Below are 15,789 nucleotides of genomic sequence, written 5' to 3' on the forward strand. Positions count from 1 at the left end.
AATTAAATCTGTCATATCCGTAATTACAATAAATATTATTTTAATACTTAGCCCTTTTAGAATTTTTATAACAACATGAAAAAATACGAAAATGCTGATAATCGTTGTCTTCAATTTGTTTAATTCAATATTTCGTTTTGATTATTTATTTACTTGTAAAAAGAAAATAGAAAAGGAGGTCTGTTCTACTTCGAACTTTGATGGGGGTGGTTTCTTTCTGATAACCCGTAAGGAGTATCGCGCCGCAGCAGGTCATCCCAAGCAGTATTCTCATTGGCAGCCCGTTTCCTAGCTAGCATCGGGATTCGTCGAAGGTCGTGGGTCGCCTCACCTCTCTCAATCCAACGTGACCTCCCACGCGACCCGCGAGATAATCGCTACGTTCTCCACCACCACCACCACCACCCTGCTACAGAAAACCAATTTTTTTTTTTTCAATTATTTCTTAGAATTTTTATCACACGTAATCCTTCCATACGAAATATTATCTCTTCACACTACGAATATTTTCCTATACTTCCTACGTCCAATCGGATTAATTTGTTTTTTTTTTTCAATTATTTCTTAGAATTTTTATCAAACGTAATCATTCCAATACGAAATATTATCTCTTTTATTGTTAAACGATTATTTTGATTTTAAGGGGATTGATCGTGATGGTCTTTTTCCTATTTCATAGAAATTCTTGGATGGATGACCTTTTAAAAACATTACGAACTTGAAATTTTATTACGAATATAATTGATCATTTTGTTTTTTTTTAGCTAATGAATTATTTGAATATTTATAATAAATGAGAACGCGTAATATAATTCTTATATTTTATTGTGTAATATATTTTTATTCGATGATTGTTGTGACACTTGAGTCACGTTAAAAATAGGACACGTGATATTTCATGAATTTTACAATTACAACGACGAATATAGTTCTATATTCTTGTTTAATTAGATAAATTTGTTCAAATTATTTAAAAAATAAAAACTAGCTTCAATTCTAGTAAAAACAAGAAAACATTATCCTGCAGCACTTATTTTAATATCACGTCCCGTTAAAAATTATATTCCAAGCTGATTGACTGATCACCCTTTAGAAGAGATTCTTTATTTTTGGGGGTTGTGTCGTGACAGAAAGAAGCCAGTACTAAAAAGAGCACACAAACCTCATCGATCAAGTGTGTGACAAGCAGCAAAGCGTGCCGATTAACGTCCAATGGAGGGGAGGGAGCTGCTTCTTTCTTTTTCTTTTTTTTTTTTTTTACCACAGTTCTTTATTATTCGACAAGGATGCATCGTTGTGCTCGACTCGCAATAGAGGGTGAAAACGTCCAAGCTAAAAGATCCGATCTGAATTTAGCCCAAGATCATGATCAGACCTTTCTAGCCCGAAGGGGTGGTTGTTTCCTATCTACGATATTGACTTGTTTTTTTTTTCTTTCTTGACAATCACTATCCCAAATATATATATATGTATATTCGCACGTTTTATAACACATGACTCACGCCTGCTCTTATAAGAAAAAAACCAAAAGAACAAAAGAAAACAATTTTAATTATATATCCAAAACACTGACGAAAAAATTAAACAAAATTATCCTCTTGTTTTATCTAATCGTTAAAAATATATGCCGGACACATTTAATTGGGAGTTTACATTAGGTTTATAGGAATGATAGAATTCAAAATAGAATCTGATTTATTTCTATGAAAAGGAACGTTGTAATCAGAAACGACAAGTATCATAATATCCACGTAACATTAAGCGTCCGTTATTGTATGGTGTTGTAGTAAGAGTAACTAAGAGACATAATATAATTACCGTAATGCAATTAGTCGAGACGCGTGATGGTCTGCTTTTTGTCCGTAGAAAACGGCTGTGTGTTCTCTTACGAGAGAGCGAGATTAGATCAAGAAACAAGTAACCTAACCATATAATCAGTAGTAGCATCTGTGTGCTAACTTTTATCTAGATTATTACACTCTGACTAGCTTATATTCTTTATGTATATTTTCTTTTTAGAAAATATAAATAAACAAAAAAAATAAAAAGTAGATTAATATTAACAACAAGGAATAATCGATGATCGGTAGGATTAAAACGAATATATTTATCGATAAAATATCTGTCTAAAAAGAAAATATACAAGTTTGCATATGGTCTCCTTATACAATGATCAAAATCAAATTAAAAATTATGTATTAGTGGAAGCGTAATTTACAACAAGAAGACAAAAAATAAAATTGTCTAATCTTCCCTTGGGAATTCTTTTAAAATCATTCGTTTCCGTATAGTTAATGATAAAAAATAAAATAAAATATAAAATTTATCTCTGTATAATATAGCTTGAATAATAATACTCTAATCATAATAATAATAATAATAATAATTATAATAATAATAATAATCATAATAATACAGTGTTTATAAAACTATGTCCGTCAAAAACTATATATAATATATATATTTTATAATATATATATATTATATATTATATATTATATATTAATATATATATATATATATATATATATATGTGTGTGTTTGTGTATTCCCTCTCTTTTCTTACTTCAAGTTTTTAATTCGTCGCGTGTACATTCATAACGTTCTTCGATAAAACGAAATAGAGAATCGATGCAAGCGGATGATGACAACTCGTGAACTTTGTGACCTAAATAAATGAAAAAGTATTTATCAGTATATGTATGCGTAATTGTGTATTATTAATGTATTATTATTCCGTTTTGTTAAACATTCAAACAAAAATCTCACCAGCAGATACTCGCTGCATATCTTCACTCGGATACTCCATGGCAGCATCTAAAGGTTTATCTGAACATATCCAATTCCTTGAGACCTACAATTATAAAAATCAATACTCAATCTTTAGACAAAACAAAAAAAAACAAGAAAATTATATATAAATTAAAATCGAACCTACTCGGTTCTTGATGACCTAAAATTACAAAAATCAAAACGGATATCTCTTGAAGAAAAAGAAATTCAATTTAATTAAATCTTAACTGAACGTACCTACCTAGTTTCGGGGAGTTTACAAAAACTCGCAAAACAAAATCTTAAGAGTGTAGAAAAAAAATAAAATACAATTTTATCCGAAGGTAATCTAATTTCTGGAGGACCTAGAATTACAAAAATCAGAACAAAATCTTAAAAAAAAATATAAATAAATAAAATCATATTATATATATATATACAATTACAAGAATTCAAATAAAGTCTAAACACGCATTACCTCCCAGTAGCGTATTAATTAATTTGTTACTGTAAACAATTTTTACTTGCATAGAAAAAAGAAAAAAAAAAAAGGAGAAATAAAATCCTGCCTACAAGCTAATTCAATTGATACTTTGTAAAAGGATATAGAATATCAAATCCCAAGGAGGAAGAAGAAGAAGAAAAGAAAGAAGAAGAACACTTAAAAAGTATTTCATAAGGTTTCTTAAAGAAACATTCGATTTCTGACCATCTGCAACCGCAAAAACGAAACTGTAAGGTGCTGCCGTAGGTTTCCGTAACGAAAATACGGAATGTAATGGAGTAAAATACGTTGGTCTTACTTCCAAAGGGGGGATTTATGTGTATATCCTTACGCAAGAAACGTTGAACGAGCACGTGCGGATCGTGAAGGAAAACCGCAACGTGAAATCGAATATACGCGGCTTGTCTGACGACAACGACGACGAGGAGGCGGAAGAAGGAGAGAAGGAGGAGCGAGAGATGGAGGAAGAGGAAAATGATCATTGCACTTTGGGGAGAAACGATCCTCGATTGTCGTCTAACCGAGTCAATTTCATTTGCTGTTTACTCAAAAGCGACTAGCATTGGGTAAACATGGTGGATCACGGTCGAACATGAAGTGATCGTATTATCTATACACCTGATAGTATTCACGTATATTCGATGATATGCTAACAATTACAATCACCATTATCATCACTACTACTACTACTACTACTACTACTACTACTACTACTACTACTACTACTACTACTACTACTACTATTTACTATTACTATTCGATTGGTGTCCATTGTGCAAACAATTCCAATATGATTATTACACCACTAAAGGCATTAAACTTTAATTTTAAGTATAATAGAGGAAGGACAACGTTCTATTACTTTGATTTACCTGCACATTGCAAAACCCGATCGAACCAAACCAAGTCAAGCCTAAGTTAAGTTGAATCCAGTTAGAACGCATCCTCGGGGGAAATGTCGTCGATTATATTTGCTCGAAGTACCGAACTTCCACAGAGAAAGAGAGAGAGAGAGAGAAAGAGAGAGAGAGAGAAAGAGAGAGAGAGAGAGGAAATGCATTGGTACAAACCACAGTTGGTACTTCTGTTTGCACCGGCACTCTAATTGATTATTTGACGTCTCTGATAATGCGATGGTCGCTTTACCATTCTCTTATTACAGTTTGCTATGCATACTATAGGATGGGACTATCCTGACTTTCCAATTGAACGAGGTTGTAAAATAAGCTAATGTTAAAGAATTTATGTTTCTTTTGTTTTCTTCAATTAGAAATATCTTTTATGAGATTTTTCATAGTTCCTAACATCAAGCTAAATAAAATATTAATTTTGTTATTATTATTATTATTATACCCTTCTATGTAAAATGAAAAATAGGACTCTGATTTTGCAAGTAAAACGGGATGCAAAATTAAACTAATATTAAAAGCTTTTATTTTTTTAATTTTTTTATGTAAATTAAATAGCTTATGCAATTGCAATTCCTTTTTTGTTTTTAAGAGTTTTTAATTGATCCTATCAACGAGATTAAAATCTTAATATTTATATATTTATACGTTATGTTAAATGATCATTCCAAACCATAATGGATAGAAGAGAGTTTGTCGTACATATGTACATTTATACCATATGATCGGTTTTTTCAAATCCTTGTAGTCAAAATACAAAAAAGACGGATATCAAACAGATTTCGAAACCGAAGACTCGACTACCGACCGAGTTTATAAGTACAATTCAATACCACTTAACGTCTATGGACTCTAAAGAGCTAATAAAAGAAGTCATACTGTGCGTCTCACTATCATTGTCAATCTACGAATCGATGGTTTAATCAAAGTCAATTCATATGAACTATTTCCTTATCCTTTAACACAAAATTAATTTATACTATTATAATTAATATATTATTATTTCAATTTCTATGATATCAAATTAATTTGTATAAATATATATATATTCTAAAATATATTCACATATTTTTCTCTAAGATCGGTTAAGTGTGTTTCCACTCTTATCCACAACAGACAATTCAACTGTTGGGATCTCCGCGAGTAAATATACCACATACCGAGTGAAAAGAGAATCTGAAGTACCACTCGGTAACGTAGAACGCTAATAAAGAGAACCACGCGGTGCTATTGTCGATCGGCCAAGCCGCAGATGGTCAAATCATTTTCCTACATTCTATTTCTTATACTGGTTTTAAACCACTGTCGTTATATTATCGTAATAAAAAAAAGAAAAAAAAAAAGGACAAACAAAAAATGATTCAAAGCGATAATGTTGGATAACATACCTTCACTACATGACTAAATCCAACAAATGGTGCGCTATGTACAGAATCTGTTAATCCAACAGCAAAAACCTTTCTTGTAAATTCCTCTACATGCTCCATTGCCTATAAAATATGCAATAACAATAATTGTATTATTAATTTATTAGATTATACTTTGTTAATCGTCAATAATATAAATAATAGTATTTAAATAACTTGCAAATTGTACTACGCATTCTCCACCAAAGCTATGCGCTACTATAGCAACGTATTTAGATTTTGATGGACCGATGTAATCATACCATGCTGTTCTCAAATGTTCGTGTGGACCTTCGCTACCCTGTTTATAAATTATTTTTCCTTTTTATATAGCTTATAATAAATATCTTCTTCTAATAATATACATAACTTTGTTTAACACATTTGCTACCAGTTTCATATATCTGTGACACAACAATTTCCATCGAGAACTTAACGTCACACATTTTTGTGACAATAATCAAAGCAAAATGTAAATTCTAAGCTTTGGTAGAATGTCAAATGGTAGCGAATGTGTTAAAATCAAACTTTGATAGGAACCTTAATTTTATTTAATTTTCCATTAATTATTCTGCTGTTATCGTTGGTATTCAATACAAATAATCCATAACCTAATTCTTTAGCTTTCTTAACATATGGAATTTGTGTTCCGGTATTAAGGCAATCGTTTATAATTAATCGTCTAGCCCATTGACCAGCTCTGACTACTCCACTACCGTGAATCAATACGATAACTTTTTCATTCTCTAATGCATCCTCAGATGCAAATATGAAAGATCTTTTGTCTAATATTTCAGAACTTTCTTTCGGTATCGGTAATCTTATTAAACCTTCCTTTTCCAACAAACTATATACATATTCATTTATAACCTGTAATTTAAATATTATATATTTTTAAACGATATACAGTAATTGGTAATATATAGGTAACGGTAGATCAATAAAACTTACTTCACCTAATGCTTCATAGCGTTTTTGATTGTAAACTGAATCCTCGTTAAACTTAAATTCAAAACCTTGATTAGTTAATTTACCAGTTTCAGCATCTATTTTCCTTAACTGTCCATCTATTATTAATATTAAAATTTTGCAGATCATTTTGAAAATCATTATAGTATCTTACAAATATTTGTCTTTTTTATATATAACATAAAAAATATAACACATATATATATATATATTAAAATAAATATAGAAAAAATAAAGAAATATATTTAAGGATTTAGTACTTGTGCACTTACTTGCATTAAAATCGTATCCAAATTCTTTAAGAGATTTTGGAAAATTATGATACTCCATTTTAGTCATACCTAATAACTGAATAAAATTAATACAATAGTATTCGACAAGAACATAATATAGTAATATCAAACTGTTTATAACACATATAATATAGGAATGACAAACTGTCATCGCTATTATTATGAGATAACCTTACTAATTTTTTAAAAAATAATACAATTGACAATCTATGTTTAATAAAAATGTTAAAGTATAACCTAACATAAATTTTAGATTAAAAAAAAATTAAAAAAATATACTTAACTGCGTTTTTTACGGCCGAACATTGAGGAAAACATTGATTAACATTTATACTTGTTTTTCTAACGACCTTTCGAAGTAACATCGTTAATCAACAATGGCGCCAAATACAATTCGATTATCGAAATTACATCGACAAATAATCGATATATTATTGAGAAAATATTTAAATCAAGTTTTTTTATTTGCCGATATTATTAGCGCGAAAAAATTCTCATATTTAATTATAAAATAATGATTATAATGTTTGTATATGTATATCTATATTTATGTGTATATATATATGTATACGTATATTATTGTCTTATGCATATATGTGTATATTATTACATAAAGCATTTAAAAGCCGATTGGAGCATATAACATTTTTTATTATATTTTTACTTATAAAATATACTAGTAAAATTTTGCGAACAAAAACTAGGGCATGCTGCATATACATGAAATATATAAAATAAATTAACAAATAATATAATCAATGTTGCTTACTTTTATTTAATCAATTACATTTATATAAAATATACTTAATTATTTTTTTACTTCAATTACAGTAACAACTAGAATAAAATACATAAGAAATTGAAGTATAGCTCTTATAAACATACATATCTTAAACTGCAATAATAATTATGTATACATAAATATATATACTATCATATAACAAAATTTAATAATATATATTTTTGTTTTTTATCAAGAAACTTTAGTCATATTTATTATAATAATTAATAATTTTTGATTAACACTTAAAAAGTGTATGTACATGTATATGGTCAAATTTACGTACAAACACACAAATGTATATCGTCAATAATATAAAAAGCATATCTTTTTTTTTATAAGTCCTAATTTTTAGAATTTATCATTAATCAACAATTATTAATTTACTATACCTGCAGTTACATAAAATGTATACTTAAAATTTGTTCTATTATCATCATATACTTTTGATTTAAAATTTATCTTCAGTTTTAAAACTACGATCCTTAGTATAAAAATATGTAATTAAAAAAATATATTCTCCTGTTTATTTTTAATTATTTTTTGTTTTCCTATTTAAAACAGGGTTAAGCTATGATTCCCTTATTTGCAGTGGATCATAACTTTAATAACGCCACTTTCGCACTTTGCTTTTGCAAACGCCGCCACAGTTTCTTCTATTTTGTAATTATGAGTTATAAGCGGTTTAACATTTATTCTCTTGCTAGCCAATAACTCTAATGCCTCGTGGTAACTAAAAATTAATTTAATTAATATTTTATTCATAAATAGGATGACTTTACTAATAAATAAAACTTACGTATTAGCATATCTAAAAACACCTCTAATATCGACTTCTCTTACTACAGCATTGATAAGCGGAACTTGTACTTCAGGAGGACTACAACCGACCAAAACGATTACGCCACCAGATTTAGTTACCTGAAATAAATAGTTATAAGATATGATTTCGTTTAATAATAGAACACATTTAATAATACTCACTAATATAGCTAAACGTATTGATGATTGAGCACCAGATGCATCAACTGTCTTATCGGGATCATCGCCAAATAGTTCACGAATATTTTTAATATTCTCTGCCTCTGATACTCCTTGCTTTATTAAATACGTATCATCAGCTCCAAGTTCCTTCGCTGTATCTAATTTATCTTGTTTTATATCTACAAATAATATTTATATTTACAAATAATACTTATAATAAATTAAAATTAAAATTAAGTTAAATGTAAATATAAAATTTGTATAAAAATTCACTGTGGTCAATTAACATACCAGTAAGAATAACTTTATTAGCACCCATAGCTTTAGCAACTAATAGCGTTACCAAGCCAATTGGTCCAGCACCTAAAATTAAAACCTTCGAACCAATACTGACACCAGCACGTTTGCATGCGTGGATACCAACCGATAAAGGCTCCATAAGAGCTCCTTCTTCTAACGTTACATGATCGGGCAATCTGAAAAGAGAGAGAGACTATAATAAATTCAAATATACAATTAAAATATCTCAAATTACTCTATCATACAAATTATTAAAAAATAAACTTAACCTAAGATAAGAACATTTATAACATTTCACCAGTTACAATAATATAAAATAACATTTACGATATTTAGTTAATTCATATTCAAAACGTTTCTTAAAGATCTTGCACTTTCAACATTTATTTACATTTGTTTTAAATTAATGATAATTTGTTTATAACCTTAATTATATTTTATTTTTAAATAGTTATTAAAAAAGAAAGAATTTTTTATCAACTATATATATATATATGTATATCTGATATTAATTAATAAACAAATAATTAATAATATTTGATTTATTTAATATAATTAAATTATATGTTTCATAACCTACACAATTATTCTCAACAGATAGCGCTTCGATCATACTTGAAAATAAATGATACGTCATATCTTTAAAACGTATTATCAATGAATAAAGTTGTATCGTTTAAATGACTCCTGATTGGTCGGCGCCAGATAAGACACAAATTCAAATATTAAGCGTATGGCTAACCGTCGTTTTTCATGTACGAAGAAAGCGTAACAAAACTATCTGCATGTTTATCGTTGTAAAGTTTCATATACAATATATGAGTTGGTAATTAAAGTGCAATTATTTAATACGCTTTACAATTAATTAGCAAATGAAATATATATTTGCACGGCAATTAAAAGGGATTAATATAATTGAAAGTAATTTTGATAAGTGTGTTATTACAACGAGAGGCTGTTGTAGTAGAGGACGAGGTTTGCTTTTATTTTGTTATTTTTTTCTTTTTTAGTTATAACTCTTTTTTATTTTTTTAAATGACAATGTATTATAAAACATGAAAGAACGTAAAGTCATAGTTTGACTTGACGTAGAAAAAATCGTTGTTGAATTAGTAAGAATTGTTTGCTTTTGAATTTTTATTAGATTTCTCTTTTTGCTTTTTTTTGACTTTTGTGTGCAATGTATTTTAAATATTTTAATAATGAAATATGATAACGCAGGAATAATTGAGTATTACGATTTTGATAAAATTGTTTTTTTAATGTTTTATTGAATTGTTTTTTTTTTTATTTATTGAAGAGCATGACTATTTGTGATAAATCTAATAGAAAAGAATTTTAACTTTAGATAAACTCACGAAGAAAGATGTAATTATTTTTCATCGATAAAGAAAATTTAAATATATTTTTCTTTTAACATTTACAACAGATGGAATCTCGTTTGCCAAAGCCGCAATATTTTAACAAATATAAAACTATACTGGACGTGGATACGAAAAAAAACGACCAAAACATGACTAAAACTCAAACAGGCTTAACACGCATAGTGAGTGGTACAAGTACGATACAATATAATAAAAATACAACAGACGACACGAAGAAAGATAAAAATGTATTAAATAATGATGGAAAATCTAATAACGAGAATAAACCTTTGGGGCAAACTATGACGCGTGCTAAAACTTCTGCTGCTATAACCAGAACCAATGAAGCGATAAAAGCTATGAAAAGGCCAGCACCAATTGTAACAACCGCTAACATGAAGAAGCCCAAAGTTAAAGTTACTACTAAACTTGTTAATCCAAGAAGATCAATTAAAGGTGTATTGAAAACAAGGAATGGTATTGTTAAATCGACTGAAAATAATACTAACAATAAAAGTACTGCTACTGCTACTACTTCTGGTACTACCACTGTCGTTAACAAATGGGACTATAAGGGTCGCTTTGCAATTGCAAATAGTGAATTGATAAAACTGCGTGGAAATTTCAAAGAAATATCCAGCAAAAATACAGAATTCCAAAAATTAATAGACGATTTGAGGGATAACGAGAATACGTACAAATCAAAAGTAAAGGAGTATGAAACTTTGAAGACAACTTTAACCAAAGAACTTGAAACAACCAAGGAAGAATTTAAACAAGTACAAAACGAAAAGGAAGATTTTGTAAAACGTTGGAATAAGGCGGAAGAGGCGTATAAGAATGTAATGGAAGAGTTAAAAAATGTCCAAGATAAATGCAATGAACAGAAAGCTAAATTAGAGGAACAGGCAATCGAAATTGAAGAAATTAAGACTAAACTGGAACAAGATGAAAATCTTATCAAAGATTTGACTCTTCACAAGGAAAAATTACAATCGTTTGTACATCAGATGGATAAAGAACGTAGAATCCTTCATAATACTATACAAGAAATGAAGGGTAATATCAGAGTATTTTGTCGTGTACGTCCACGAACCGAAAATGAATCTTCTAAACCGTGAGTCATTTTATTATATTCATGGAATCTTTAAAGTTGTGGTATGATTGTGTTATTATATTTATTATTTCCTCTACAGATTATGTTTTATCAAATTCGTCGATGAATGTACTATAGAAGTAGGAAAATCAGATACGAGTAGTTGTAATGGAAAAGTAAGAAATATACGCCAAGAATTTTCCTTTGACAAAGTGTTTCCGCATAATGCATCGCAAGCTGATATTTTTGAAGAATTGTCTCTTCTAGTTCAATCAGCTCTCGAAGGATATAATGTTTGTGTATTTGCATATGGCCAAACTGGTTCTGGTAAAACATACACAATGGAAGGGGAGCCTGGATTTGATACAGAAGGCATGATTCCCAGAACGGTAATGACAAATCCTTAGAAAGATATATTTAAATTTAAATAATAATCAATTTCTATATTAAAATGATCTTAATACTTGTAGGTCCGACACATATTTAAAGAGATGAAAGAATTAGAACTTCTTGGATGGGAATACAAAATAGAAGCTAGTTTCTTAGAGATTTATAATGAACATATAGTTGACCTTCTTGACTCGCAATGTAATAAAATTCATGAAATACGTATGAGAGATAATAGAGGTCATGATCTTTATGTGAGCAACCTGAAAGTTGAAGAGATACACAATGCTGAAGAATTACAAGAATGTTTATTGGCTGCTCAGCGTAATAGAGCTGTTGCAGCTACCATGTCAAATGAACGGTATAATTAATTATTAAGATGACTAATTATTAATTCTCTTAAAAAAAAAAAACAAATACTAAATAACAAATTTGATTTGATTTTTTAGATCATCCAGATCTCATTCGGTAGCACGTATAAGACTAATTGGCGAACATAAACTTAAAGAAGAAATTTGTATAGGAAATCTTAATTTAGTTGATTTAGCAGGTTCTGAACGATTAAAGGGCGAAGAAGCAGCTAGAACCGCAGAAACGAAGAATATTAATAAATCATTAGCCAATCTTGGTAACGTTATACTTGCGCTTTTAAAGAAGCAAGAACATGTGCCATATAGAAACTCTAAATTAACGCATTTATTGATGCCGTCCTTAGGAGGTAATTCAAAAACTCTTATGTTGCTTAATATATCTCCTTTAGATGAATGTTACAATGAAACATTAAATTCCTTGAGATTTGCCAGTAATGTGAATAATTGTAAAATGAATGTTAAAAGAGTTAGAACCGCGTTACCGAATACATCTAATTCATCGTTATCCAGTTCAAGCTCAGAAATCTGATACAAATTCGTAATATTTTATTCGTGCAAAATATTTTAACATAAAACATGAATATTCGATTTTGAAAAACCGTTAATCTGTAATGTTTTAAATATATATATATTATTGCATTAAATGTGTATATCCGTGCGTTCTATTTTTTTTTGTTTTATTTAATTTTATCTTTTTCTTTTTTTTAAACGATACTTCGCGAGATTAAAAATATCTCAATATAAGAAGAAATATATTTTGTTGGCATGAACCAAAAAATACGCATTATAAATTAAATAAGTTTCTCTTTATATTGAAAAATACTAGATATTGTATTTCTCTTAAAATAATTTAATAAAAAAAAAAGAAAAATCTCGTTACTACTGCCTCGTACAATTTATTTTAGTTATATTTATGTAATTGAATTAATTACATATATATATGTATGTTTGTTAATTAATAATATATTTATAAAAATAAAAGAAAAAAAACTTACTTGAAACAAAAGTCAGCCGCGTGTTTGTAAAAACGTCTCAAACTACCGTGTACAGGAGGAGTAGCCAAAAATACAACGTCTTTACATAAATTGTAACGGCCGTTTTTACAAAATGTACATTCTCTACAAGGCACACCAGGTTCAATGGCAACACGATCGCCGACCTATAAAAAAAAAACAAATAAAATAATAATATATTTCATTAAATTTCACACACACACATACATTAGATTCAATAACAATAAAACATTTATCAAATAATTGACCTTTAAATTCTTCACATTTTTTCCAAGTTTAGCAACAATTCCGGACGATTCGTGACCAATGATCATTGGCTTAGTTAAAATAAAATCACCTATTCTACCCTTGTCAAGGTAGTGAACGTCTGATCCACAAATTCCAACACAACTCATTTCTATTAATACCTCTGCAAACAAAAAAATATATTAAATTTTACCCGTTGTGCAATAAGAATGCATTTAAATGCAATTAGAAATGAAATTATTTTTCATTTTTACCAACCATTTGTTCCTGGTTCCTCAATGGGCGTTTGTTCCTGGAATAAAAATAACAATTAAAGAAAATTATTATTACCTAATATAAAACATAATAAGTTTCTACGAACATATATTTTTTTCCTTTCTATTTATATACACACTATAAAATTATATAACGCATAAATATAGTTACGTGTATATTTCTGTTACATTGTCATGCATTGGACTTAGTGTTAATTAATTTTAATTTTTTTTTTTTTATTTACTACGCATATGTTTCCATCCTGATAACGATTATTTAAATATTCGCATAGATTATTACACGAAGTATTGAATATGATAATCATTTTATTTTACAATGAAAATTATCTAACGTGTAAGATAGTAAAAGCCTAGTGCAACTAGAGTGAACTTGGCAAAAGAGTATATGCATTCTAAAATCAATAATATGCCTGACTGCTGTAGCATTAAGTGCATTGTTCAGAGTTCAAGGATGATTAATGCAATAGATTCACTACTTCCTTCCAACAACTCGTCATTTAATGTCTTTAGTGCATTTATGCAAGTGAATGCGCGTGTTGATTTAACTCATCGTTAGAAATTATTTGTTCTATTATTGAAATTATTATTATTATTAATATTATTAAGATAAATATTCATCTAGTTTTAATATTTATGTAAAAAGTTATCAAAAACAAAAAAAAATAAGAAACTAAAATTCGATACTATTTACCGTAATATTCCATAATATATAATCGTGATAAGATAAACATTTTTTTAATCGTGAAAACGTTGAATGTGTTATAATGTGTGAATGTGATGATAATAATAATAATTAAAAAAGAAAATATATCTTTTCTTTTTTTATGTAATTCTTATCAGAGATTACGTATTATTTAAATAAATATTTTCAACGAGAGTGCAAAGATTAACAGTTTGTTTACACGTCATAAAAATAATCGATTGTATCGCAGGAGTCAGGGATAAATCTTGCAAACATTTACTCTCTATCGTTCGGTTATCAGTCGGTTATCATTCGGTTATCGTATATTATTTAAGGAAACATAACTATTTAAGAATTATAATTTCTTACTAATCAAATAAATAAGTAAATACATAAATCAATAATTCAATATTAATATTTTAATATATTAAGTAGGAATTAATTTAAATTTGAATTAATTTAATACAAAATATATATGTTTAACAAATTAAATATTAGATATTAAATATTAAAATTACAAAAACGTAGAGAGAGAGAGAAGGAAGTGTTGTCTTTAAAACAAAAACAAAAAAATTTCAGACCTTCATTTCGAAGGAGGATGACATAAAAAAGAATAGATCAATAAAACTTCTCGCCAAAGAGAGATTCTCGTTATTAATTTATTAATAAATTATTATATTTTTATATATGCGAGATAGGAAAAAATTAGTGCAAATAAATTCACGTAAAAAATATGAATGAAAAAAAAAAATATTTAAAAGAAATTATTAGTAAATATAAATTGATGTTAAATATATTTTGTAAGTGTGTGTGTGTCTGTGTGTTTAACATACCAATCGAATGTCATTGATGCCGTAAAGTATAGCAGTGAGATTATCCTTGGCCATGTTAGCAGTTTGGTTTGATTGAATTAAAATTTTCTTTCAAAACTAAGAACGAATTCTGTTTTAATAAAAGGCACCTCTCAATGCTTCTTCGAGTAACGGCCGACGGAATGAGTCTTTGGATGAGATAACATCGCACTTTATATATCAGTTCTAAACCAGTACCCAAATATCACCATCCTCTACTACTATGCGTTTGATTATCTTCCGCGTCTATGTGAAAACTTACGTTTTCTCTCTGTTAATATTCTTCACTGATCCGTTTCCGAGATTTTTTTTTTTTTCTATATATGCTTGGAACGCGCGCACATACCCTTATGTTGCTATATTTACTTGACATTTTACAGAGTATCCATAGGGATTCCAAATTTTACTTCTTATCATACGAAATTATCATTAATTAATATTTCAATTTCTACTTTTTGTTTCTATTTTTCGAACGAACAAATTGATATCTCAAAAATATCTAACATTTAAATACATTTCTTTTTTCTTTTATAATAATAATATAATTATTCACAAAAATATTTATCTATCAACAGGATAGAGAAAT

General features: G+C 28.3%; 3 protein-coding genes across 7 annotated transcripts; 1 reads left to right on the forward strand and 2 right to left on the reverse strand.

Annotated features, from left to right (window-relative positions):
* Positions 1-2,557: 2,557 nt before the first annotated feature.
* LOC122524172 (FAM172 family protein homolog CG10038) lies at positions 2,558-7,245 on the reverse strand. Of its 2 annotated transcripts, none has more exons than XM_043646276.1 (8): positions 7,138-7,245; positions 6,833-6,908; positions 6,543-6,658; positions 6,132-6,461; positions 5,773-5,892; positions 5,574-5,675; positions 2,770-2,854; positions 2,558-2,668 (listed from the first exon to the last, which is right to left on the reverse strand). In XM_043646276.1, exons 1-8 carry the CDS (start codon positions 7,216-7,218, stop codon positions 2,568-2,570), a joined length of 1,011 nt encoding a protein of 336 aa, XP_043502211.1. In that variant the 5' UTR covers positions 7,219-7,245; the 3' UTR covers positions 2,558-2,567. The 2 variants fall into 2 exon arrangements, with proteins under 2 accessions (XP_043502211.1, XP_043502212.1); XM_043646277.1 differs by having other exon boundaries at positions 6,833-6,901; positions 7,138-7,229.
* A 737-nt stretch (positions 7,246-7,982) lies between these two features.
* On the reverse strand, positions 7,983-15,516 carry LOC122524109 (sorbitol dehydrogenase-like). 4 transcript variants are annotated; one of them, XM_043646191.1, is made up of 8 exons: positions 15,186-15,516; positions 13,654-13,687; positions 13,398-13,558; positions 13,132-13,295; positions 8,910-9,094; positions 8,619-8,797; positions 8,434-8,555; positions 7,983-8,367 (listed from the first exon to the last, which is right to left on the reverse strand). In XM_043646191.1, exons 1-8 carry the CDS (start codon positions 15,237-15,239, stop codon positions 8,217-8,219), a joined length of 1,050 nt encoding a protein of 349 aa, XP_043502126.1. In that variant the 5' UTR covers positions 15,240-15,516; the 3' UTR covers positions 7,983-8,216. The 4 variants fall into 4 exon arrangements, with proteins under 4 accessions (XP_043502126.1, XP_043502125.1, XP_043502127.1 ...); XM_043646190.1 differs by lacking the exon at positions 15,186-15,516 and adding an exon at positions 13,895-14,208; XM_043646192.1 differs by lacking the exon at positions 15,186-15,516 and adding an exon at positions 13,822-13,896.
* LOC122524106 (protein claret segregational) lies at positions 9,500-12,801 on the forward strand. Its single transcript, XM_043646189.1, has 5 exons — positions 9,500-9,673; positions 10,348-11,399; positions 11,479-11,767; positions 11,849-12,126; positions 12,215-12,801. Exons 1-5 carry the CDS (start codon positions 9,599-9,601, stop codon positions 12,663-12,665), a joined length of 2,145 nt encoding a protein of 714 aa, XP_043502124.1. The 5' UTR covers positions 9,500-9,598; the 3' UTR covers positions 12,666-12,801.
* Positions 15,517-15,789: the final 273 nt, after the last annotated feature.

This window comes from Polistes fuscatus, unplaced genomic scaffold (genome assembly GCF_010416935.1).
Source record: "Polistes fuscatus isolate 324 unplaced genomic scaffold, CU_Pfus_HIC Scaffold7, whole genome shotgun sequence".
NCBI lineage: Eukaryota > Metazoa > Arthropoda > Insecta > Hymenoptera > Vespidae > Polistes > Polistes fuscatus.